Source organism: Apostichopus japonicus, chromosome 5, assembly GCF_037975245.1.
Source record: "Apostichopus japonicus isolate 1M-3 chromosome 5, ASM3797524v1, whole genome shotgun sequence".
Lineage (NCBI taxonomy): Eukaryota > Metazoa > Echinodermata > Holothuroidea > Aspidochirotida > Stichopodidae > Apostichopus > Apostichopus japonicus.
The window spans coordinates 6,626,384-6,652,222 of NC_092565.1; the positions used below are offsets into that span (position 1 = coordinate 6,626,384).

Genomic DNA, 25,839 nt, shown 5'->3' on the forward strand with positions numbered 1-25,839 from the left:
AACCGAGATCTTAATATCATATGGACGTACGTAACTGGGAGGACCGAAGAAAACATAACTCTTGTATTTTAAGTTCCTCGCCATGCAGATCAAAGCTGAGAGGGAAAGTTAATATTAACAATGTTATCATCCAAACCCTAAGTTATTATTCTCAAATTTAACGATAAATGACAGTTATAGTCGCGTTCTGTTGTTTTACGGAACGCTTATCTCTTCGAACTGACAAAAGGGTTAAATAATATAGTAGAAGCACTTGGGAGCACGTCACAAGACTCTCCATGGTTGGTACGTATCGTATACTGTGTCGAGTGATCCTTAAATTCGATTTCGTATGACTGGATGTTTTCTCTAGTAGTTAGTGTGCACAAGAGACAAACTAATGTACGTGACACGTCACATATATTATATATATATGTCCCGATGACAATTACATTTTGCCTATGAAGTAGTCAAGCACTCCCTTACGCTCATGTGCGTTTCCTATCTCGTTACCACCCCCCAGAGACGACGAAGATGCCAAAACATGAGTGTCATATGGAATACTAAATGCATCACTTATGTTTAAGTACAACTACCTTACTTGATTTACAGACATTAATGGCTGTCTGTATATGTCTGGTTATACTTCACAGACATATGCCGTAAACATTTGCCCTTTTTACAAGACACTCGGTCATGGGAAATGCGTTGTTTAACACAACAACATAGGCCAATATTATGTCCCCCATAGAAAACAGTTCCCCAGAATCGACAAAATGTAAGGTACCACACCTCGTTCTGGCCTTATCAAATACTTTGTCTGTGTCTGGCTAGATTAAGATGGTTAATCATGTGTATGTATTAGACTTATCTCTGTACGGTATTGTAAACTGTCAGGTGACGTATAGGCTACGGTAGATAGCGTGCTTGCTTGTCATAAATGTTATCATTAAATGGTGGTACGAACATATATGTAGCGGTGAGCTGATCTTCATTGTAGCATAACCCCCCTCCCATGCCCCCAACCCCACCCCTACCATATATAATAATATATAATTATTTAGATCTCGCTGTACATCAGCGTTATAAGCTTGAATGAGCACAACACGGCCGTTTATATGGTGTAAGAAACTGAGTTGGGTGACTTCGAAGACAATACGATAAACAAACAGTACGACATAGGCGTGCGGGAGAACGGGTTGGGGATGGGGGGGGGGGTGGAATGGGGGAGGAGAACGGTTGCAAATTCGTCCTAGTTTTGACTTTACATGAATGGTAAAAACTACATACAGGCTTCAATTAACGACAGACAAACGAACAAAATTCTCCTCCACAATGAAGTTTTAGTGACGTCAATGCCTACAGGAATGGAGGGAAAACGAAATGAATTATGGGTAGTCATTAACCCTGGGCGAAAACGTTGACGCTATAGACTATACTATATGCATGATCCTCTTAGCCTGTACTGAAACATAACTAGTGTTTCCTTCTTTTCTCTTTCTTCTTTATGTTTCTATGCCAAGTACATGATCAGGCTGTACGTACATATATATATATATATATATATATATACATATACATACATATATTTGTATATATATATATAGCCTATATATATGTAGCATATACATAGTCTTTATATAGACTATATATATATATATATAGTCTATATAAAGACTATGTATATATATATATATATATAAGTTTGTGTCATCTGATGCTTTAAAAGTCTGGTTCTCTCCGAACTGAGTATTTTATCATAACTGATGAACTGGCGTAATGGCCATTGCTAGACTAAGCACTGGCACTCCATCCACTTTCACAGATGAGATTCATATGATTGACGGGTCAAAATTCTCAAAACTCAAAAGTGGTATAGTAATAGAACCTGCACTACATAGCAACGTCTTTTCACTGTCTGTAACAAAATCGAATTGAATTTTCAGTTTAAAGACATCCCTTTCCATACAAGACGCTTTTCAAGTCATATGTTATTCTCGCTAATTGTATATGTTTATATGTTACCCATAGTGATTTATATTCAAAATACGCAAGCCAAAAAAAAAAAAAAAAATCCCCGCATTATTTTGTCCTTGCGAAGAACATGTGTTAAACCAATAGTATATATATTCATCGTCACAGTTAGCCTTTTACGGCATTATGAATTTGATATCTAGAAGAAGAAGAAAAAAAAAAGGTAAAATCCTTGAGACAATTCTCTCTCTCGTATAGTATCACGGGTGTTATCCAAGGTTTAAAACACAACGTGTTACCGTTGAATGATCATGCATTATATATATTACAGTACAATGCCTTGCGCGATTTAACGTGACTACTTTTAAATATAATAATATGCAATATTTAGCATAAATGTGACCGTTATTGCATGATTGAATGATTCTATGATTGAATGATTGGATTTCGTGATGATTGGTATAACTGAATGGTTGGATGCATTGATGACTAAATGAATGACTAGATGATTGAGTGACTGAATGATTGAACCATTTTTTGGATACGTCTGCCACATTTCTTTTCCAATTTCTTAAAGAACAATTGTTCCTTTCACTCATTAAATACTAGTGAAAGTGTGGAATAACTAATCGAGTCAAATCAGTTAAACTTCTCGGTACCATCTGTGAAGTCTTTATGGACGTGTTTTACGATAAATCTATACTAAGTATCTTCTTCGTATGTGTGTATGTATGTATGTATATGTATAATACATCTATATGTACGTCTATGCTCTACTCCATGCGATCTGCGTAGGTGGTTTAAGAAAGCACCCATTTGTCGCTCATATAGCCTCAAGGCGGTCCTAATCAATACAGTCAGTCCACTTCTACAGAACAGCACAATCACTAAATTGTTTTTCATTTCTGCTCCGGTAAAATGTTTTAGCCTTATTCCATACTTGAAGCGATTCTGAAGGAATATTTGACGTACCAAAGAGCGAGAGAGAACGAAAGAAAGTGCGAAATATTACTCATGGTTATACGGTGGGAAGTTAATTCAATCAATCACCAGTGGTATGGATTAATTCGAGTTCTTATACCCTTCTTTGCCTAAGGATGACATAACGCTAAGAACATCAAAACCATTACACGAGACTGAAACGTAAAGAAAATGCCGATGGTTGACAACTATATATTTCCTCTCATCAGACGTGTTCCGTATTAATCTATAGCAAACGGTTAAGAGCGAATAGAACTGATGTGATCAAATAGAAGCTACGTGGAAATTAAAACCCCTCTCTCTCTCTTTCACTGACTTTTTTGTATTCACCTTGCTAAATTTTACGAGAATACCATGTTTTTGTAACGTCACGGCTCTATATAATGTAGAACCTTTTTAAGTTGGATAAACTAACCGGAAGATGTAATGATATTACATAGAATATATAGTATTTTATGTGACTCTATAGGCTTTACTATGCAGAAGGGGAGCACAAGCCCTGCATTGGGCCTCAAATTATGTAATTTGGAAACAAATACACGATTATTGAAGGGGAAAAAAGTAAAGTAAAAAACAAGTAATTATAAAATAAGTAACAAATAAATGATTTAAACAACAAGTCAATGAATAAAACAAAAGAAGAAACTAGAGTGTTTTACTATCTTAAGCATTAACCAAACTGAAGCGAGTAACAGGCATTTAAAATATACCAAGTATACATGTATCATTCGTTCCCCCTGACCACCAACGCACCTTTAACCTAACCCCCTAACCCCCAACCAACCCCCCCCCCCCGGTCCTTTCCATCACCGCTAAGAATTAAAAGCTTTGCTTTTGCTGCAACGATTGATTCATGTTATCTTCGAATCAACTATGGAATTGTTGAGGAATACCAGACGACGTCGCCAAAGAGATAATAGATCTTTGGTACCATAGATAAACCTAAAACTGTACAAGTAACAGACAACTTACTTGACAAAATAAGAAGTGTCAATCAGCCTTTGACATAACCAAAGTATTAAATTAAACAGTACTATGCAAGTGACAAAACTAATGTGTTTCGTATCTGGAAGTGTATACAAATCTCCAATGTCAGTGGTGAACTTTGTCTGTTGCATGTGTGTCAATGCTTTCAACATTTTATCAGGACTTTCGTAGTTAAATATTTGTGGGGTTGGGGTTGGGGTGGGGTGAGAGGGGTGAAGCAAGGTAGATCGAATAGGCCGATTGTTTTTATGTGGAGATTACACATATATAGTACTCTAACATTTTTTCGTAATACGCTTCTTAAAATCGTTAAATATAGGCTACAATCTTTCTATACCTATATATATATATATATATATATATATATATATATAACTATATATATTTATATATATATATATATATATATATATATATATATATATATATATATATACTGTATATATATTTACTTTTCATTAAAGCAACTCTAATCAGCGATACATATAGTGAGGAGACACTATCTAATTTTTATGATGATTATGGCTGTTTTTTTCTTTTTATACTTCTTTCAATACCCACATATCCAACTGAATCAAAAAAAGGGGGGGGGGGGGGGAAGTGGTGAAATGTTCAAAATCTATTTTGACTTTCTCTATTATTTTAATGAATATTTGACTATTCGTACTAATGCATTACTCCATTGCTTTTGGATATTTGCGTTAATTTAGTTACCAAAAATTTACCCGAGGTTCAGTGTAAAAATTTTCCATTAAGTATTCAAGTGTTTTTTTTGTCGTTAAGTTTCGACCTTTTGAGGTAGAAAAGTTCTCCCTAAGGACACTATCTGTTACTTCAGTCGACAACTTGGAATCAGGAATAATGGAATCATGATAATGGAATGGAACTTCAAACCTACAATCAAAAATAACATGTTAATTTGTGGGATACAAAATATTATTTCTGTATTTGTACTAACCATTGTTATACCTCATTAAGCGATTAACAGACAGATTTGCTTTGTTACAAGCGACTGATCCAGGATAGTACAGAGGAAATGGGATGTAGCACAGGGCTGGTTGAAGCCGACTCCCGAGTGGGGGTCCTTACTCACCAAAAAAATGTAAAATGTTAGATATATTTCTGAGGTATATTAATAGACTATATTTTCACAGAGTTAAGATTAAATCTCAGTTATTGTTGTTAGTCTCTTTTTTCTCTTTGTTTATTTAAAAAGAAAAACATGATAAAAGCATCCCATCATTTGTTCACTGAGTTGTTATCAATATATGTATATGTATACGTATATATTTATATATATATATTTATATTTATATATACTTATATTTATATATATTTATATATATATATATATATATAGATATATAGATATAGATATAGATATATATATATATATATATATATATATATATATATATATATATATATATATATATATATATATATATATAGCTTAGTTTAACCACAAGCATTAAAGCTTTCTAAACACTAATCTTTCACATGTCTCTTGTTTAACTTCAGTCTCTCATTAACGGAGTCCATTTTGTCACATCACTTCTGCATGCATGGTGAGTGATGTACTCACAAACGAATATTATCAATAATGTCAGTTCGCATGGCTGGGCTATTGGTCATATGCATTCCTTGTTGTAAATTAAGTGATAGAATGCCGATACATTACAGCATACCCATTAAAAGTAGTATGGTATACCATCAATGCTATAACTTTCTATTCCATCATAATCGTATGAAGGCAGGCAGCCATCTGTACGTCAACGTATGTTAACCGAACTGTGAACATATAGACTCGGGAAGTAATTTTGTGATCATTAATGGCGATAGTGGTTGCATGGAAGTCTATATGCGTTATACTTCCATAGAAGGCATAACAGAGCCTAAAGACATATGGCTATAATGCCACCTCTTTGGAAGGATTTATTTATACACTGGCGGGACTAAGACAATAACCAGTTATGATGATGTTACATAATATAAAACACATATATGTATATGTTCGTGTCCCTGTACCAACACCACCACCCCCCCCCCCTCACCACTGGGTATGCCTCGCTGTTATTTTAGAAGGGTCAATGTGTGTGCAGCTCACTAAGCACATTGTCTTAGGCGCAGTGTTTTTCCTTCATAAGGTGTTAAAAAAATAGTGCCATTAGGATATGTAAAATGTCTTTTAGTAAAGGGAAAGACTCCCTTACCTGCAGCAATCTTCAAAATCTGGCACAGAGTTGAGAAGAAACCCATCCGATAGGCCTCAAGATCTCAAAAAAAAGGATAAGAAATTTCATCGTGGTCATTTTCAATTAAATCGATCGCAAAACGTCCCTCGTGAAATATATGACAGGCCTTATTATGATATATTAAGAGGATGATTTTCAGCTGAGGACTAAAACACACGAACAAACTCAACTACTGAATATGTATAAAACACGTAGTGTTTGTATGTGGATGTGGGCGTCTGTGTGAGTGGGGCCAGCAGAATTAAACAGAAAACGTAAAATGAACGTTTTACCGAGATAAGGACGTCTTTTGCATTATGATACAGAAAAACGAAGTTTGCTCTATTCCTGTAATTTTTTTAGAACATTTATTTATTCGCGAGAAGTGAAAAAAATCGTACAGCCGAAGTTGTAATGAATAAAGCATGAGTTTACTTCTTTCAATATGGTTGTGCTTCGTTCAAAAAACTTCTGAAAACATTCATCAATGTTAACCATGAATAATTGTTTTTTCGTCCGTTTTTGGTTTTGCTTCATGATCATGATCATGATCATTACTATTATTATAATTATTATCTAGGAATTTAGGAAACTTTCCATTGTGTATGGTTCACGGTCTTTTGCTCCAACCTTTTTTCTTTTTTTTTTTTGATTGATCCTCGTAGAAAATTATAAGAGAACCGCTAACATAGTGTTATAATATCGCCTGATTCAGTCTTTTCAAATTGGGTCTCATTTGATCATGTTATTAGTATAATTATAACACAAGCTGTTCGTGACTATATGGTATAAACGACACAATATATACTGTATGAAATAACCAGATGGTAAGGATCACAAACCCAGAGATTTAAACCGATCGATAAATTATCGGTAGATGGGTTGTTTTAGTGTCAAACTGTACTTAAATATACTATATAAAAATAAATGTATCTCTATGTCCTGCTCGTATAAGCCCTAATCGGAAAGAGTTTAGTAACCTTTTAGAAATACCTGCATGGTAATTCGTGTACAGTGCAGACATACAGAGAGAATGTGTGTATGCTTGAGGCGGAAGGGATAGGGGGAGAGATGTCTGGTGAGAGAGAGTTGGGGGAAGGCGGGGGGGGGGGGGCTAATCTAGAGGAACAGCTGGGTCTCATGTTTAGAATATTATGCTTTCAAAAACAAACATGGGAGCATTTTCTCTAAAAGGCACATGTCTCTAATGAAGAACGCACTGGCCAAAATATGACGAAACTGTATATGAACCCAGTGAAACCCAGTGTATATAGTTTTTTTTTTTTTGGTCTTTCGTCGTAACATCGAAACAAGAGCAACTTTACGGTAACGGTTTTAAGGCAATGATTATATTAACGTTCGTAACATGGGCCCACTATATAAAGCCATTTGTTGTTAATTTGTGTAAACATTTGCTTGTTGTTTTGTTACATCTAAAATCGACATATCTTTAAATTAACATTGGGTGTTTAGATGCATCCAATCAATCCTATGAACAGTTGTGCTATGTTGACAGTTAAAGTTATAACAATGTAACCGACTTTACCTTCAAATCATGATAAACTAGCCAATATCAACTGGTCAGATATATTCGACAAATTGTCAAAACATTAGTTAAATAATGCAAGTCTTTCATCCAGATTGTTTCGAAGCATTATGCACTAAAATGTTGGTCAAGTATTTCTCCATTATCTTTATAGAGTTTTTTTTTTCCATAATGGTGTCATTGACCGGCATAAATTCCACACGACGCCACTGAACGCCGTAAACTTAGCAAGAAAAATAATAATAATAATGAAATCTGTGTGCAATCAATATAGCTAGGCTATGTATAAATTCTAGTGATTTTCCACAAGAAACGTATGCTACCAAAACCCAGTATGGCTACATTGTACAGTAATGATTGTATAGTATATATACGTTATCAAGGTCTCATGTACTTTCTGTCTCCACACTCTCCCTAAGGAAGATTTTATCACATTATATATGTCGAGATGTCCTTCGCATACAACTTACAACTTAAGACGAAATAATCAATGAATGCTCATTGCCAACTGTCATGAGAAGTGACAAGAAAACATTAGATTACCTCCAATGACGTAATAGAAGCACTTCTTAAGGTCAAAGTTCGATATTCCATATATATATATATATATATATATATATATATATATATATATATATATATATATATACTGAAGATCAAATTGTAACAAGGGAAGTTTCAAGAAAACGAAATGGTCTAGCATGAAAGCGTTGTGTGCATGAAGCATTATAACTAGATAACTTGATGAAGTTTAGTTGACTATATATACATTCGAAATATAAACAGCTTTGTGCGTGAAGCATTAACTAGATAACTTGATGAAGTTAGTAGACTACATTCGAAATATAAAGAGCCTTGTAGAACTGAGAACTCTTAAAAATAAAAAAATATATGAAATAAATTAATAAATAAAGAATAATATGCCAGAAAATTAGAATCGACGATTTCCATAATATTGAACCATGTATGCGTATTCAACGAAGGGCTTACAATGTGCAAGTCTGAATTGAGCAAAAAGAAGCGTACATGTAAAATTAAATGGCCTATTCCAATAAATGTTACCGCATGTGCACAACATGTATCTTTCGAATATGTATCTCTTTGTCTAATAACGAATAGATTACAAACATATCCCATGGCTATACGTAGGTCGATATATCTGAAATATTTACATATTTGGTGTCCGCAACAACAATAATGCTCCTCTCTGAGCATGTGCATTTTCTTAGTTTTTTACTTGTTGAGATCGACCCATAAGGAAATCAAGATGGGCAAAATCTCATCTTCTGGAGGATAAATGATAGGTATTAAACCTCAGAGAGGGAAGCAACAGGCCAGAACCGCGGACTGATTTGCAAGTCAAATTAACAATGCTGATATAAGGTTCAGTCACATATGGCGTCCTCGTGACCGGACGTTGTTCAGAGTTCTTCCCTCTAGTATTTTGATTCCGTTTCGTAAAAAACTATGACGTCATCATGACGTACACGCATATACAGCTGATGAAAAAAACACTAGTTCAGCACATTCTCAATATATTTGACCAAATTTGGTTGAAAGTCAAATATATTGAGTACAATGTTATTGAAATATATTAGTAATAGTTTCATGGAAGACCGTCCAGGATAATTTTGGTCCGGATATTAGCGGCAGTTGAGTATACACACTAGTCACAACGTGATCTCAAATAACATGCATGAGGTTTATATAGGCAAATTTAGCCCAGTTCGCCATACTTGACTTAATGGATTGATACTTCAAGTTGACTGGTCACCTCATGACAAAGATTTTTAAAACATATTGTGTTATTACAGTACAGTACAGTCCACTTGTATTCCATGTGTGAAGGTTTCTGATATCTTCCAACTTTTATCGATGACTTTAGGTAGAATTGTAGTCTTCATTATGTCATAGCCCAAGAAAGAATCAAAACTATACTGTATGGAATGTTTCCCGAAAGGTAATGAGGACGGTATTGAAGAACTTTGCTTGAATACACTCTGGGTGTGTGACCTGGTTAATTCACTTTGGCTTCGGCTTTGAGTACCACGTTTCTGTATGCTGCCATGTTGGGCGAACCTATAACCGTTAAATTAATTACCGACTTTGCGATCTGCGTTATAGTCATTACCGACTTTGCAATCCGTGGTCCCCCTCACAATTTTGCAAGGTCGTTAAGAATGACTCCAAAGATTTCCCTTACGGGAAACCAAAAAGGACAAACCGAAATTAATACTAATAATGTTTCTATGGAGATATTTCGGATTTCAAGACAGTTTAGAATATGCTAAGTTACTGGAATACTCTTTTAAGGCTAAATTGATGATGACGTCAACCCCTTATACATTGCAGCCCTGAAGCAGTAACCATTCATCATTTGTCTTATAGATTCTAATAAATCAACTAAAACGTATCTTTGCTTACCTTCATATAAATAACAGAGCAATGATATATGGATAATATTTCACACCATTTGTCCTTGAAAAGTTTGTAGCAGATAGTAATGATGTCAGTTTAGGCCATAAGAGTCTATTGTTTTCTCATTGAGTATTGTGAGTGAATCTGAAGAACTGACCTACCGGTCTTAATGGTAGACTACATAGTCCAGTCACTTTAATTGATGGACATCAGCTCCTAAAAGGGTCATTTCTCAAAACTTCAAGTGCTATAGATACACGATCTGTACTGATGACAGTGGTAACTAATAGTGTAGAACATATCAAAGTACTTTCTTAAAATTATCCTTTAATGAAATGGCATTTCGATATCATCACTAAGAGTCTAATATTCTGTAGAAAACCCTCACGTAATCCATCGTAACAACTCAACACCATTGATTCCATATTGAACCATGAATTTTTCCATAATAGAAAGAAATATATTTCATGTTTCAAGTAAGTAAATTCATGCAAACAATTTTAATTATTTATCCTGATATACAATCTGTAAACAAAATATACATGTTTCCGCAAATGGTATGATGTAAGCCTGAAGAAATTTTGACGGGCTATTTATTTGAACGTATCATGATATAATATGTTGATAAAATTTCAGCCTGACGTTTGTTGCTGGTAAACATTTGAATGGTAACTAAATTCACGAGTTTTAGAGGCGTACAAGAGGTGAATTTCATTTTCTATTTCTCTGGGGTTAATTCCAAGTCCTCAGAGAGACTATAGGCTTGCCTGTAGAGTTCTCCTTCAAACTAAGAAAGTATATAAATATTTATATATATACCTAAATAAATATATATATATATATATATATATATATATATATATATATATATATATATATATATATTATAAATATATATGTTATACATATATCATATATAGATATATATTATATAAATATATATGTCTATACATACATGAATATATATGCATATGTATATTATAGACACACACATATTTATATATATTATACATATATGTATTATATATATGTTATATATATGTATATATATATATATATTTACATATATTTATTTATTTATATATTTATTTATATTTATATATATATATATATATATATATATATATATAAACCCGTGTGTTGTGTCCCTAAGCATGTTGAATAAACAGTGTCGAAACCCTTTTCATGATACCGAACTGTTGTAGTCTGCCTGGGAAAATGTTACATAGACGCCATCTACATGTGAATTTTAACGCTTAACGATTGTAATATACATATAGCCTATCGATATATTTGTCCTGCTTTATCTAACAGTCACCGCGAACTTTATCGATTTTAATTTTAATGTATTCTGAGTTTCTGTTCAAATGATATTATTCTTATTGCTACCGTATTTATTTAAATTGCCGGTATAGAACATAATGATACCGCAATGCACGGTTATTGCTCTAGACGCAAATATCAATGCTATTCGATAACATTTACTTTGTGTGTTATTATCTTTACGTTATTTTAACAACGTGAATCACATACAAAATTATATAAATAAGCTTTCATAATTTTATGCACAATGTTCCTTACTTAGTATTTCTAATATGGGAGATTATTTGGATTTAATTAGACCTTCACATTGCGCCTACAAGTAACATAAACGGCACGAAAAGATGTGATCCACCTCCTGGGAAGCTTACAGGCGTTAGGGTGCGTGTCAAATGAATAGCTACAAATTGGGGGCATTTTCCCAAAGTTCAAAATGAATGTTATTTTAGTCTTTTTCTTTACAATTCCAAGCGGCAAAATAATAATAATCGTTAACGTTAAATATTCTTATCAGCTGACTTTAGCCTTTACTTCGATACGTATATACAATATATAACACAATTTACATATTTCCCACATTTTGTAGAAATTTTTTTATAATAATTTTAAACAACAAATCATTTCAAAATCGTAATTTTAATTTTATATTTGCATAAGAAATTACAGAAATAAAATGATTGTAATTTCGCTGTTGGACAGACAAAATTAAACTATTTAAATAGTAATAAACCGGTGAGATATTCCCCCATTGCAATATGGCGGCTACCCTATAGAGAATGAACCTTGAACTTTGTTTAATCCTATAGTTACATGCTTTGATTATCAGATCACCACTTATGGGTCGAAATATTTCCAAGGTTAAGTGCGGTAACGCACAAACTCACATATATCTTTTTAATGTTTTTTTTCCATCTGTATACCACCTCCCTGATTTAAAGGAGAAACAAACCTAAACCATCATCATTGTGATATGTGAAACAGACAACTGCCACGAACAGCTTCCCCTAAAATGAGCTAAGAAATATCTTACTCCATTTGGAGGATATCACATATTTAATGTGTATCTTCGCACACAAGGCTGAAGACTTGATCAAGTCTCGAGTCAAAATATGACATCACCGCGCCAAATGTGCTGGACCAATACTTTAAGTTTTTGCTGCAGTGTCTATTACAATGTTTATTGTCTGTCATGGAGTTGAGTTTTACAAATGCTGCTTCTAAAATATTTCGAGCCTCTTAATATGACCTACTGATGGTATTGGTTTCAGGGTTCAACACAACATGTCGACATTCTACCTTGAAAAAAATATGGAAAAAAAAAAACAAGAGCGTAAAACAAAAGATTTCAGATCCTAGTGGCCCTGTGACAACACATATTTACAAAATGCCTGCAGATACCAGTTTTAAAAGAGGATACTATACCTTCCAAACGGAACAAGAAGTGACTATTTGGGGTAATTGTTATTCACAATAATCTCGGTCACATGAACCAGTGTGTCCCCTTTAAGAGAGCACGTTGACATTGCGACGATACCTATAATATGTTTCCACATAGATTATAAGGTTATCATAGTCTTGCTTTACTGATGTAAGGTCATTTGAAGCGGTCGATAAGGTTTATAAACGCTTGTCAAGGCTTCAACGTTGAACCACTATAAATATAGATATATAAATATCTACTGTATAATGTATAGCCTATATTGGACATTGTGTATAGGGGGTATGTTGTGCATGCAAGAAATATATATGTGTATTTACAAATAAAAGTATATATACCGGTACACTGTAACAGCGCTTATAGCAGTTACATGGAAGGTTTGTCGCTACAAGAAGTAAAAAATCGATATATTATATTATTTCAAGCATATTTAATACTATTAGTGAAATTGTAAAACCTGCAACGTATGCCAAAGTACCATTGATTATAATTTTTTCCCAGATTTTTTTTTTTTTTTTTTGGCGTGGCGAGATTTCTCTCGCATCGCATCTAGCAACTGTCTTATAATTACATAACAGCTCGCAGAAAGTTGTGTCCTTCCCTTTACGACGCGAAGGGATGAAGGAGAAATAGGAGAGAGGAATATAGATTCAAAATAGATTTTTACTGCAGGGAGCTACATAGAACATGTAATGCTTACAAGCGTAACCCAATTTGTGCAACTTGGGGGTCTGCAAAACATGACATGTTATCTAGTCTGTCATGTTTTACAATTACATGCATCGCGAGAAATGATGAAACGGGGGTTTTCAGGCTATTGGTGGTATATTGCTGCTAAGAGGTTATATTTTTAAACACATTTAAGTTGACTACTGGATCCGCTCAAATTTATCTTAACCCTATACCTATAGCCCAGTGTTCCACATGTGTATTAGCAGTGTCAAACTTCCAATTAGCTGTCAGTTAGTCTGCTAACAGACGCCTTGAAATTGATAGTCCGTATGTGAGATTTCGAAGAACTAAAAGCTATTCTGTGCCAAAATCTTTGTTTTAATTTAATCTCATAAAAAAATTCAAAAGTGCAATTTTGCTGCAATTAAATGGATATATATATATATATATATATATATATATATATATATATATATATATATATATATGTTGAGACTAGTTGAGACTAGTGGAACACTAGTCTCAACTAGTCTCAATATATATTTCGTTGTGTCCACCGGACATAGAGCACTCTGCGCCAAGATAGACGCCAACCAACCAACTTTATAATATATATATAGATATATATATATATATATATATATATACACACACATATATATATATATATATATATATATATATATATATATATATATATATATATACATATAATGCATCAAAATTGATGCAGAAGCTGTAAGTGTTAGAATGGACAAGTATAGCAACTATACACGCATGAAAGCCGGGAGAACGCTACATATAATCCTATACAAAAACCCACATAAACTATATATAACTGCACGTCGAATAACTTTCCACCTCAAATTTTAATTTCAAACAAACAGTATATTGATGAAAATGAAATTTTTCCTTATTAAAAAAAAATCGAACATAAACGTATCAAAGTTACATTGATAGTGATTGGTTCCTTAGAGACTACGTCATTGTCTTAGATGACAAGTATTCAAAGTCAATGACACTCTTCAAAGATTTTCCTTTTTTTGGTTATAAATGTAATCAGGCTATTTAACTCGAAGGCGCCATCTGTAAAAGGCAAAGGACACAGAATCGAGAAATGCCGAGGTTAAAACTTGCTCCTAATTAATGATTGTGCCATATGTAATAAATTTCTAAGTGCACAAATTTACAAGGCCATAGGCAAAATAACGGGAACGATGTTCCACAAATGTATTGAAACATATATATGTAACACAAAACCAAAACAACAAAACAAAACAAAACTAAACGACAAAGGTTTTAATATTGTTTTGACAATTTCGATAGACATTACATAATTGAAACTGCTCCAAGGTATAGTTTCAATGCGAAGTCATACGTAAATTGATGATGGTTGTATGGTTTACGGTGTGATTCGAGAAAAACACGGAATGTTTGTGCTTTCAGGGGATACAGGTTGGTGAGTGGATGGGTGAAGGAGGGGGAGGTGTTTAAAATTGGGGGGGGGGGGCTAAATGTCATGTGAAATATGTAGTTGATGAGGTACTTAAAAGGGAAATGGTTTCTAAACAAGAAACATATATACTTGTCATCAACAATAAAATGATTTTTTTTTTTTTGTAAATCAACTTTTTAAGTCAAAATTTCGACATCTTTTATCTCGACAAATTTTCGTCATAAATATTTGAATTTCCAATATAAAAGACACTGAACTATTTTACTTCCAAAATCTAAACAAACTATGTCAGTGACAAGGAAACTCTTAAATGTATCACACCAAATATGGGCAGATACAGACATAATTTCATATGTCAGTTGTAAAAACAAATGTTTCCCTTCATGAAGATGAGTGGCGGTATAATGGTATATGTTACGTAGATATATATATATATATATATATATATATATATATATATAAAGACATGATATAATATATAATATAGATAACATCTCCCGCGTTGTGGTATATAACTAAACATAACTAGCTATAACATACCACCCATTAAACGTAACATTCCTATATTGCGTTAACGAATGATTCAGTTAATTTGCTTTGGCGAAATCGAATTAATTGTCAAGCATCCTGCATGGGAGGTAGTTAGAAATGTAGGTCATTATTTTGTGTATGTGGAGAAGTTATGAAATACTTCAGTTGTAAAACTTAGCAAACATCTGGCAAAATGAAGGCGAAGGTCAGTAAATATTGATTACCAATTGCTTTGTCTGTTACTAAAGTTATGATTAATGTGCTTGCCTTCTTTTTTCAATAAATTTTATATGAATATTTATCGTAATCCATGCAACGACCATAGTATGATTAAAAAATTTACATATAACGTCCTGCAAAAAAAGATGGTAATGTCGCCAGCTTTACTTGCTTTTAAATCACATATTTTTGAAAATGCCGCAATGATTCACAGCGAATACCATTTTAATGAGCAGGCCAGAATGATTATTAAAAATTGCTGCCTATTTCCAAACTTTTGAATAACTAGAGTAAAATAATTGTGAAATTCAACCCCCAGAATATGTCCTTGAAAGGAAAAATAATTTGCAAAAATATTTAAATCTGGCACATGTTTTCCCAGGAGAAACAGCTGTCTTCGTTTGGTATTAAATTTCCGGTAATACTAAAAAATCGGCAAAGAATAACTCATTGGGCCAATACTGTAAAGTGATATCACAAAGACGCAGTTCTACATTTCTGGTTCTCCAAGTAATCGGATATAATGAAAGTCTAATGAATGATTTCTTCCAATTTTACAGAAAAGAAATCGTTTGCCGAATATCGTCATATTATCCAACATAACTGAATATCTATAGGTAAATATTGGCCAACTTTCCTTCATAATAATTTAGAAAGCTTGAAACTTGACATTATTGATTCCATCGGTTTGACCTGCCCTGTTATGGAACGCCAATCTGCAATTGTTTGAAATATACCCCAAAATTATCGCTAAAATACCGATTGCTATAGACCAAGGTTGTTATTTTGTTTATAGCACTTTTTAATTTGAGAGAACTGTCCATTTAACATCAGCATGGGTTCATCAGTGGTTTAGATTAATCAGTGTGGCGTACAGACCATTAGGTGGCCAGTTCCTCGGATTCGTCACAACACTCAATAGGGGGAATATAAGATTTCAGTATACATGCATGTCTCAAATATCAGGCTCACAATGCATTACAAACTTGTCAAGGACAAATGGTGCTGAATCTCATATCGGAGTGCCTCGTTGTTCATATTAATAGTTATTGGAATTTTATAAAATAAAATTGGATTAAAAGTAAGCCTTATAGAGAGGAGCCGACGACCGTCATCATAGTTAACCATAAAAGGAGCATTTCAGAGATTTAGCATATATTTAAACCCGTTGAAGTTCTTGGGTTATACTGTAGGGGTTCCCTATATAACTGGGGTGCATGAACCCCCAGGGGGTGCGTGAGTCCATCCCAGGGGGTTCGTGAGACGTTTCTGAAAGTCAAAACTAAATAATTTTTGTTTAACTAAAATCTTATATGTCATATAATTAAGTAATGTACAAAAGTCGTACCTATCGACAATCTCTTTTCGCGTTCCATAGGCATATGTTTCCATAATAGTATACCGTACCGTGCATGTGATAAATAACTGAATTATGAAACAGAATCAGGCCGCATGACTTTGGTGAAGTTGGTAAACGCATGACAGTACGTCGTGAAGATAAAGAGCTGAGAAAGTAACTGAAAGTTTGGCCAAAGTAATTATTATTATTTTGGATATTCCAGATGACCTCCATTCTGCCCGACACAAAGCAAAGTTAGCATAAATTCATGCTTGAAAATGATAGTATAATAATGACTCAGATCGTGTCTCGAAAAGTTGGGGGTTCGTGGACAACTCTGACATCCACAGGGGGTTCGTGGGGTGATAAAGTTAGGGAAACCCTGGGTTATAGCTATCTAAATATTACTAACACTTTTCTTTCCTCTTGGACTGTAACAAATCGAAACTTAAATACTCTCTGACGTTATCCGATTAAGAGCATAGCCGTGCCGTGGATGGAGGGGTGGATGAATGGATAGGCAGCATTGCAACCTCAATTATGGACAAAATACAGGATTTTGAAGCAAATGCGATCTTTCACAGGGATTCAATGCAACCTTTTCCAAATGGTAGAGACATTATACCTCCTTCCTCGGCCATCGAACCTCTAGCAGACTATCCTGGAATTCATGGAATATGGTTATGAATACCACTGTACAACTCATGCTTTAACGGGAGGAAGTTGTTATTTTGACAGGTGTGACGTATACTAAACTTTGACACATTTTTACCTGACACCTAGTACATATAGAATCTCCTTTCAGCTGCAAAGGATGAACCTGTTATATTGTTTTTACAATAATATTGACTAATTAGCTACCCAATTCTCAATGAAAGGGATTTCCAAGTGAATGCTTAATACCAGTAGCCGGAACGCACTTTATAGTATACAGTCAATTCATCAAACGTAAATTGTAAATGTAATCAAATTAAAATTGATCTAGATTATACAAACACAAATTTGACAAACGTGATTAGTAACGTTCAATCGTTGTGTAGGTGTCACGCAGAGGTCATGCCGTGCGCATGCAGGGATCACGCAGAGAACAATGTGAACATTTCTTAGCCAATAGAAAAATTGGCGATTGAGAAGCACCTGTGCAGCTACTCAAAGAGATGGAGTACATGCTTAGCCTATACATGTCATCGTAAATTAGCGCGACGTATACATTATTGACCTAGAATGCAATGATGATACTAGTATGATACTTCACTCGATATAGTATGTATTGCCATAGGCATCCATTGCTTTTGAACGATAGGATTGACAGGTTATCCCCTGGGTTTTACATAACTTCAATATGGCTCTGCTGTTTCACATGAGTACATATCAATCAGTACAAAAGGTCACAAATCTGACCGACATTTAGCCTGGCATATTGCAAGGCAGTCGTGTCATTGAACCCCGTGGTCAAAAGATATATTTACAGCCTATCAATGGCGGCGACGGATAGATGGTGCAATATTGCATATCCCATCCTCAGCATTGAAAGACATAATCTTCGAAAAAGAGAATTTATCTAAATCTCTGAAGAACCATATGAAACTCTAAAAGCTCTCTAAACACCTGTACAATTAAAGCCCGACAGACAAAAGGTATAAGGTGTATACTCTATCTACATAGCGCAATGGCCTAAGGGGGTGACACACATTGGAGAAACTCTAAACAAGGCAGTATACGTTACCATGACCAGGTAATACTTGCATGCTCTAAACTTGTAAGCGTATTGTTTGTACTCAACAAACTTTTACTGATATCTTTTATATATTTAAAATCTGCTACACTACTATTATATTGAAATGTTTATTTCTGTCATTAAGAAAAAGTCAATGTAAAGTTTTTTTTTTAAATCAGTTCTTGGTTAAGACAGTTGATTGTTTTGGCAAAGAAAAGGTCCATTTCAGGAAGGAAAATAGTTATTTTACAAGTATATAAGGGGGCTTCGATGCCGCATGTCTTTGGCAGATTACGGTATACTAGACGTCGGTCAAACAGAATATCACCTTGTGAGGCCCAATAACCTTTTACAACAAAATGTTCGCTAACTGAACAAAAATACATAGGATTGCCTAGTGTCCCAGTTCTTGTAAATATATAAAAGAATAAGAAATCGATTTTGCTTTCATTAAAGAGGATTGAGAGGATGCTTTCGTTCTCGGGGAGGATCAAGTGATCATCCTTTATGTTCATTTTATTATCTTCAGCAGACGTACGGCATGTAGGGTTCTCCTTTTGCTCTTTTAATGCAGGATATTGGCTCTTCAAAGGAGGACAGGGTGCATGCATGTTCATCTTCAGTAGACAAGAAACAAACACGAAATATACTGGAAATAGGATTGATAAATATATGCTTGCGATGAAAGCGCTCAGTTTTAACAGAGGGTTTGAAGTTAGGCTAAAAACTAGTATGATGGCCGTCAGTTAATGCTGATAAATCTACCAAGCCAAACGAGTTTTAATCGAAGTGAGTTAACCAAGAAAGGCAAAACTGCGACGCTTTCCTGAAAAGCTCCAGGAAGGAGATTAGGAAGGAGTTTACCGAAATCTTTCGACTAAAAATATTCTTCCCTCTGACATTTTGCATTCACGTTCTAATCATGTACTTGCTAAAAGCAAATATTATGTATATTGTCAATTTATTTTCTGATTTTCTCCCAACAAGCGGTTGCTGATCTTAGAATAGTCCCTTTGGAATATAATACTATCCCCATGGTGAGACAGAATAAATATAGGCTATTTGATATTCATAAGGCAGTAAAACAGGCAATAAAACGTTCTTAAGATTCATTTATGTTTATTGTTGTTGATTTATTCTAAGGTTTAGAATATTTGTAACAATTCTTTGTTTTACGTTTGAATGTTTATTCTTAATTATTCTCTCAACTAAATTTCTCTGGAATTAACATATGAGACCAACCAAGAGGCAAATGATGTTAAATAGCTACATATATATATATATATATATATATATATATATATATATATATATATATATATATATATATATATATATATATATATATATATAAATGAAAATCGTAATGAGTTGGAAAATTAAGAACAGTGAAAAAACTTTCAGCCTCCACCGGGATTCGAACCACGGGCCTTCGAACCACGGGCCTATATATATATACATATATATATCTACATATATATATATATATATATGATTATCATACTTTAAGAAACTTCTATGAGGCAAGTGGTGGGACATATTTTCACCATTTTGTAAGCAGGTACCCCAAAGTAAATTTTTTTGCAATAGGGCGCTCTAACAAACCACTCTCATATAAGACACGCTAATCTAGTCCTTACTTTAACTAGGGCAAGTAAGACCATGCCGCCATCTGGATAGCTTAGTGGTAAATTGTGTATTGATATGAACTGAGTGGCTCCAATTCAAATAAACTGGCCGAAAGGAAAGTTTGCATATGTTGCTATTTATGGAACAAGAACTCTAGGGTTTGATTGAACAGAAAACAGTTTTCAGTCTTCTCTGGGGAAGGACATTAAGGTCTCGCAGTCATGTTAAAATCGATAAGTCAACGGATGATGGAGGGGGATGTAAAACCCGGAGGTAAGAGTTGTCAGAAACATCCGGTTTTGTGAAGAATTTGAAGATCATTCTCAAGTACCCTCCAGTAATAAAAAGAGGACATTTGGGCAAGCGAGGGGGGGGGGGGGGCGTTGATCTATCGCGTTCTTCTGCATCTACCTCTCCAATGCACACCATAGAAAAGTCTCGTGTCATTGTTGACGTCCAAGAAGATATACCCTTTATTACACTTAAAGCAACTGTTCAAGAATATGTATTACCTACATTACCATGTATTCTACACCTCACTAGATTAACTCGAGTAGATACATTGTACCGGTAGTGATCAGCTAACTCAAGTAGCTAGTGTGTTCGTAGTCATCAGTTATAACTCAGGTAGCTACTGTAGTGTGCCGGTAGTGATCAGCTAACTCAAGTAGCTAGTGTATTCGGAGTCTTCAGTTATAACTCAGGTAGCTACTGTAGTGTGTCGGTAGTGATCAGCTAACTCAAGTCACAAGTGTATTCGTAGTCTTCAGTTATAACTCAGGTTACTACTGTAGTGTGTCGGTAGTGATCAGCTAACTCAAGTAACTAGGGTTTTCATAGTCTCCAGTTATAACTCAGGTAGCTACTGTAGTGTGTCGGTAGTGATCAGCTAACTCAAGTCACAAGTGTATTCGTAGTCTTCAGTTATAACTCAGGTTACTACTGTAGTGTGTCGGTAGTGATCAGCTAACTCAAGTAGCTAGTGTATTCGGAGTCTTCAGTTATAACTCAGGTAGCTACTGTAGTGTGTCGGTAGTGATCAGCTAACTCAAGTCACAAGTGTATTCGTAGTCTTCAGTTATAACTCAGGTTACTACTGTAGTGTGTCGGTAGTGATCAGCTAACTCAAGTCACAAGTGAATTCGTAGTCAGTTATAACTCAGGTAGCTACTGTAGTGTGCCGGTAGTGTTCAGCTAACTCAAGTCACAAGTGTATTCGTAGTTATCAGTTATAACTCAGGTTACTACTGTAGTGTGTCGGTAGTGTTCAGCTAACTCAAGTAACTTGTGTATTCATAGTCTTCAGTTTTAACTCAGGTAGCTACTGTAGTGTGCCGGTAGTGTTCAGCTAACTCAAGTAGCTAGTGTATTCGGAGTCTTCAGTTATAACTCAGGTAGCTACTGTAGTGTGCCGGTAGTGTTCAGCTAACTCAAGTAGCTAGTGTCTTCGGAGTCTTCAGCTATAACTCAGGTAGCTACTGTAGTGTGCCGGTAGTGATCAGCTAACTCAAGTAGCTTGGGGTGCTAGATCAATCTTGTAAACTATTGTCATGGCTATATAACACATCCAACTCCGTTCATAACATGGACCCAGCATATATTTTTAATATTATTAAAGAATATGATGATGAATATGATGATGATGACGATGATGATGACGATGACGACGATGATGAGGACGATGATGACGACGATGATGACGACGACGACGACGACGACGACGACGACGACGACGACGACGACGACGACGACGACGACGATGATGATGATGATGATGATGATGATGATGATGATGATGATGATGATGATGATGATGATGATGATGATGATGATGATGATGATGATGATGATGATGATGATGATGATGATGATGATGATAATGATAATGACGACGACGATGACAACGACGACGACGATGACAACGACGACGATGACGATGACGATGATGGTGACGATGACGATGATGATGACTATAACGAAGACAATTCTTCGTGCTTAACTGCATATCCTATATAAATAAAAGTAGACGTGACTTATTCAGGAGATGTTTTCTTCGTTCCAGGCGTTTATTCATCCGAAGACCACCAGAGGCTTCGGAGAAATTTATTTACTACTGGCAAATACGACAGATCTGTGCGACCAGTACGAAATGCGTCCAAAGCCACCTTGGTAGAAATGCAGTTCTTCGTAGCCCAGGTGTTAGATGTTGTAAGTATATATATAAAAAATTTGCTGAAACTAACAAATAAAAACGTAGCTCGTTAAGTTAGGTTTCATCCGGGGTTTTTTCTCTCTCTCTCCCCCCCCCCCCTTCTTTTTCTTTCTTCTTCTGTTTTGTCTAGGATCTCAAAGTTCAAAAACTTTATAAATATATGTTAATATATTTATTTACCAATATTGGGGTTAGATGCATTGATATATAATATGTACATAGAGGTACATCGAGAGAGATCTAGTGAGGTCCTAGAAGAATAGTCTAAAAGGAAAATGTAAGTTTTGGGCAAAAGAAAGAAGAACATATTCTTAGCATTATGGGGAAAAGTCCAATCAATTCATGTTTTTTTTGTTTTGGGGGTGGGGGGGGGGGGTGTTTTTATCGTTGAAATATTGATAGTTTAAATTTGTCACAGTTTGTACCATAAATGAACTTGAAGAACATAGGGCCGTGATGTCATAGATACATACTTGATAGATGTCATACTACCATTAGACCACAACTTTTCTCTCGCCTATCCTTTTAACGTTATCATGTTAGTTATATACAGTACAGTGAATTTATAGTTATTAACCTTAAGCCTTGGCGATTATGCCATTGTCTAACTGTTCCTCATTTATTTGCTTTTGGGATGATTTATACAACCTACTCTAAATAGATTTTGATAATTGACTAAAAATGCTGAAGTGAAAACCTCAATGCACTATTGGAAACCAACGTGGTATAGGCACACTTGCTGCGCAATAGTTTTCTCACATTTATGTAAGACCGTGACTGCAGGGTTCTGTAACTCATAAAAGAGTTTGCATGCAATCCATAAAATGATTGCCTGGTTTAAAATATCGTCGCACAAGTAGGCTCATGAATAAATATGACAAAAAGAGATTACAAAATGGATGATAAATTGCAAAACATCTACTAAATTAAAAAAGAAATACTTCGGAATTTACAGGGCTTTTTGCAGGGGGGGGGGGGATTTGAATAAGGAGAAATCGGTTTAAAAATGTGACAAATTTAGGTAGCTGCTGTTTTTGATACTCATCATTTGCTATAACTGAAGTATTTATCCATTTTTAACGTCGCGGGGGTGTGGGTGTGGGTGGTACATTTAGAAGCTTAGTCGAAATAAGTTATTTTAATGACACTATGCTTGAGGTTAAATAATAATGTTTTCTTCATATTGTATATTTATTTGCTTACAATATTTGCTTACTTTGATTCACTGTGGCGAGGAAGACATTTTGTAACTAGTAATAACAGTCAATTAATTGTTTTTTCTCCTATTAGTCCTTCATTCATCGTAAGTAGTAATCGTGACGTAATTCCTATATCTTCCCCTTATATAAAATCTGCAATCAAAATCAATTGCTTTCGGATGAAAATAATCATGCGTCCATTAACATTAAATTGTACTTAATTAAAATGCCCGATCACTAGCCTAATTTCTGACGTCAGATATCGAAGTTATCGTCGAGAGGTGTCTGATGTCATACACTCGAATTTTAGAGAAAGTAACAGGTATATCCGGAGAGAATTAGCCAGCAGATGTCCTTGAATACAACAAGCTGTATATGGGAGTATACAGCGAAACTGGTTGCCAGTTTATGGGTATATTTTAGCAAATCTAGCGAGCATTACTCATACATAAATCATATGATTCAAGTGGTCATACATAAAACTCCTTTCTATGTTTGTGGCACCAGTTCAACGACGTTCATTTTAAAAGTGTTTAATTAGTTAATTCGTCTTTTAGACCAAGTAGTTTTTATATAATTAATAAGTAATTATATACAAAGAGAAAAATATTACAAAAGCATCTACAAGTTGGATTTTGTTATTAGTAGTAATTGTATTTTTTTGTTAATAGGGAACTTGACTATAGCTATAGGAATTGTTATGGGAATTGATTGGGTTTGTTTCTAATTTCCCGGTCACACGGCAGGCTATTATATTTCATTTCCTGCATAACTATCGAGATCTTGTGTAACACTAGCAGCGTTGTTTCTTACATTTATCCCAGAGGTTTCCTGTGGCAAGAAAGGGTTGGAAATAATGCCACTTCTTGAATAATACTGACAAATTGATCACAGACGATTACAGAATATGGCAGCACAGTATATAAATATGTATATATATATATATATATATATATATATATATATATATATATATATATATATATATATATATATATATATATATATATATATATATATATATATATATATATATATATATATATATACATGGGTATGGTAACTAACATACACAAACAAAATAATTCAGAAGTAAAGCGCTACACGACGACCAATTATTAAGCTGTTAAAATCTCATAAGAGCACCCTCAGAGGCCTTAGGCTTTGTCGCAATCGAGATAACATAGAGATAACATGGCAGTTCCAGAAATTGCATTTTATTTCCCTGTCGCTTTAGGAGGTATAATTTTATTTTTACCTAAAGAGGATAAATAAGTTGCAGACAGACTGTGAGTACGAAAGACAAAAGTGAAGAAATATGGATCTACATCATCATTATCGTTTCCATTTATTTGAGATGACCGAAAATAAACCTAACCAGACCATGAATGGAAAGCTTCTAATGTTGCATTTAACTAAAGGTTTAGCTAAAAGTTCATTGACAAGTGAATGCCGCACCCGTGGCTAAGAAAAATGAAATCGTTTACATACAATATATACCGGCATGACATCCTAGAATAAATAGTATAAATATATAAATATTAATATATATATATATTAATATATATTCCAAACAACTTGGCTGCCATAACTCATACATGTCTGTAATATATATATATATGCTTGACTATACACAGTTAGGTCACGTGCTTAACTTTGATACGTCCTTGTAATTAGATGTAGGAAGCATCCTCCAGGAAGGTAATCCTAAAATAGCCTAAACAATTAAATTACAAGTGGTGAGACCTCCAGAGAGAGAGAAGAAAAAGTGTGGTGACGTAAGTGTCGACTTGCTTCAAGTCCCATCAGTTTCTTTCAGGAAAACTTGAGCAATTGTATAACACAAGAAACAATAGATGGTATTTGTCTGGTTATAAATGATACACTTCCTTTTTCCATGTTTGTACACTGGATTTTCTATTGCTGGTACATTCCTTCCACGATCCCATTTTTTCTCTCATCTGGGTCAAAATTATTTACAATTAGTT

The 25,839-nt window shown here is 34.4% G+C and overlaps 2 protein-coding genes across 3 annotated transcripts in view; one reads left to right on the top strand and one right to left on the bottom strand.

The window, feature by feature from the left end:
- The window catches only part of LOC139967447 (uncharacterized), an 88,474-nt gene that overhangs the window by 60,209 nt on the left and 2,426 nt on the right, over nucleotides 1-25,839 (bottom strand). The window lies entirely within an intron of this gene.
- The window catches only part of LOC139967446 (neuronal acetylcholine receptor subunit beta-3-like), an 83,148-nt gene that overhangs the window by 44,279 nt on the left and 13,030 nt on the right, over nucleotides 1-25,839 (top strand). For both annotated transcript variants that reach the window (XM_071971252.1, XM_071971253.1), the window contains one exon: nucleotides 22,503-22,648. In XM_071971252.1, coding sequence (XP_071827353.1) covers nucleotides 22,503-22,648 — 146 coding nt within the window. The remainder of the gene's footprint in view (nucleotides 1-22,502; nucleotides 22,649-25,839) is intronic.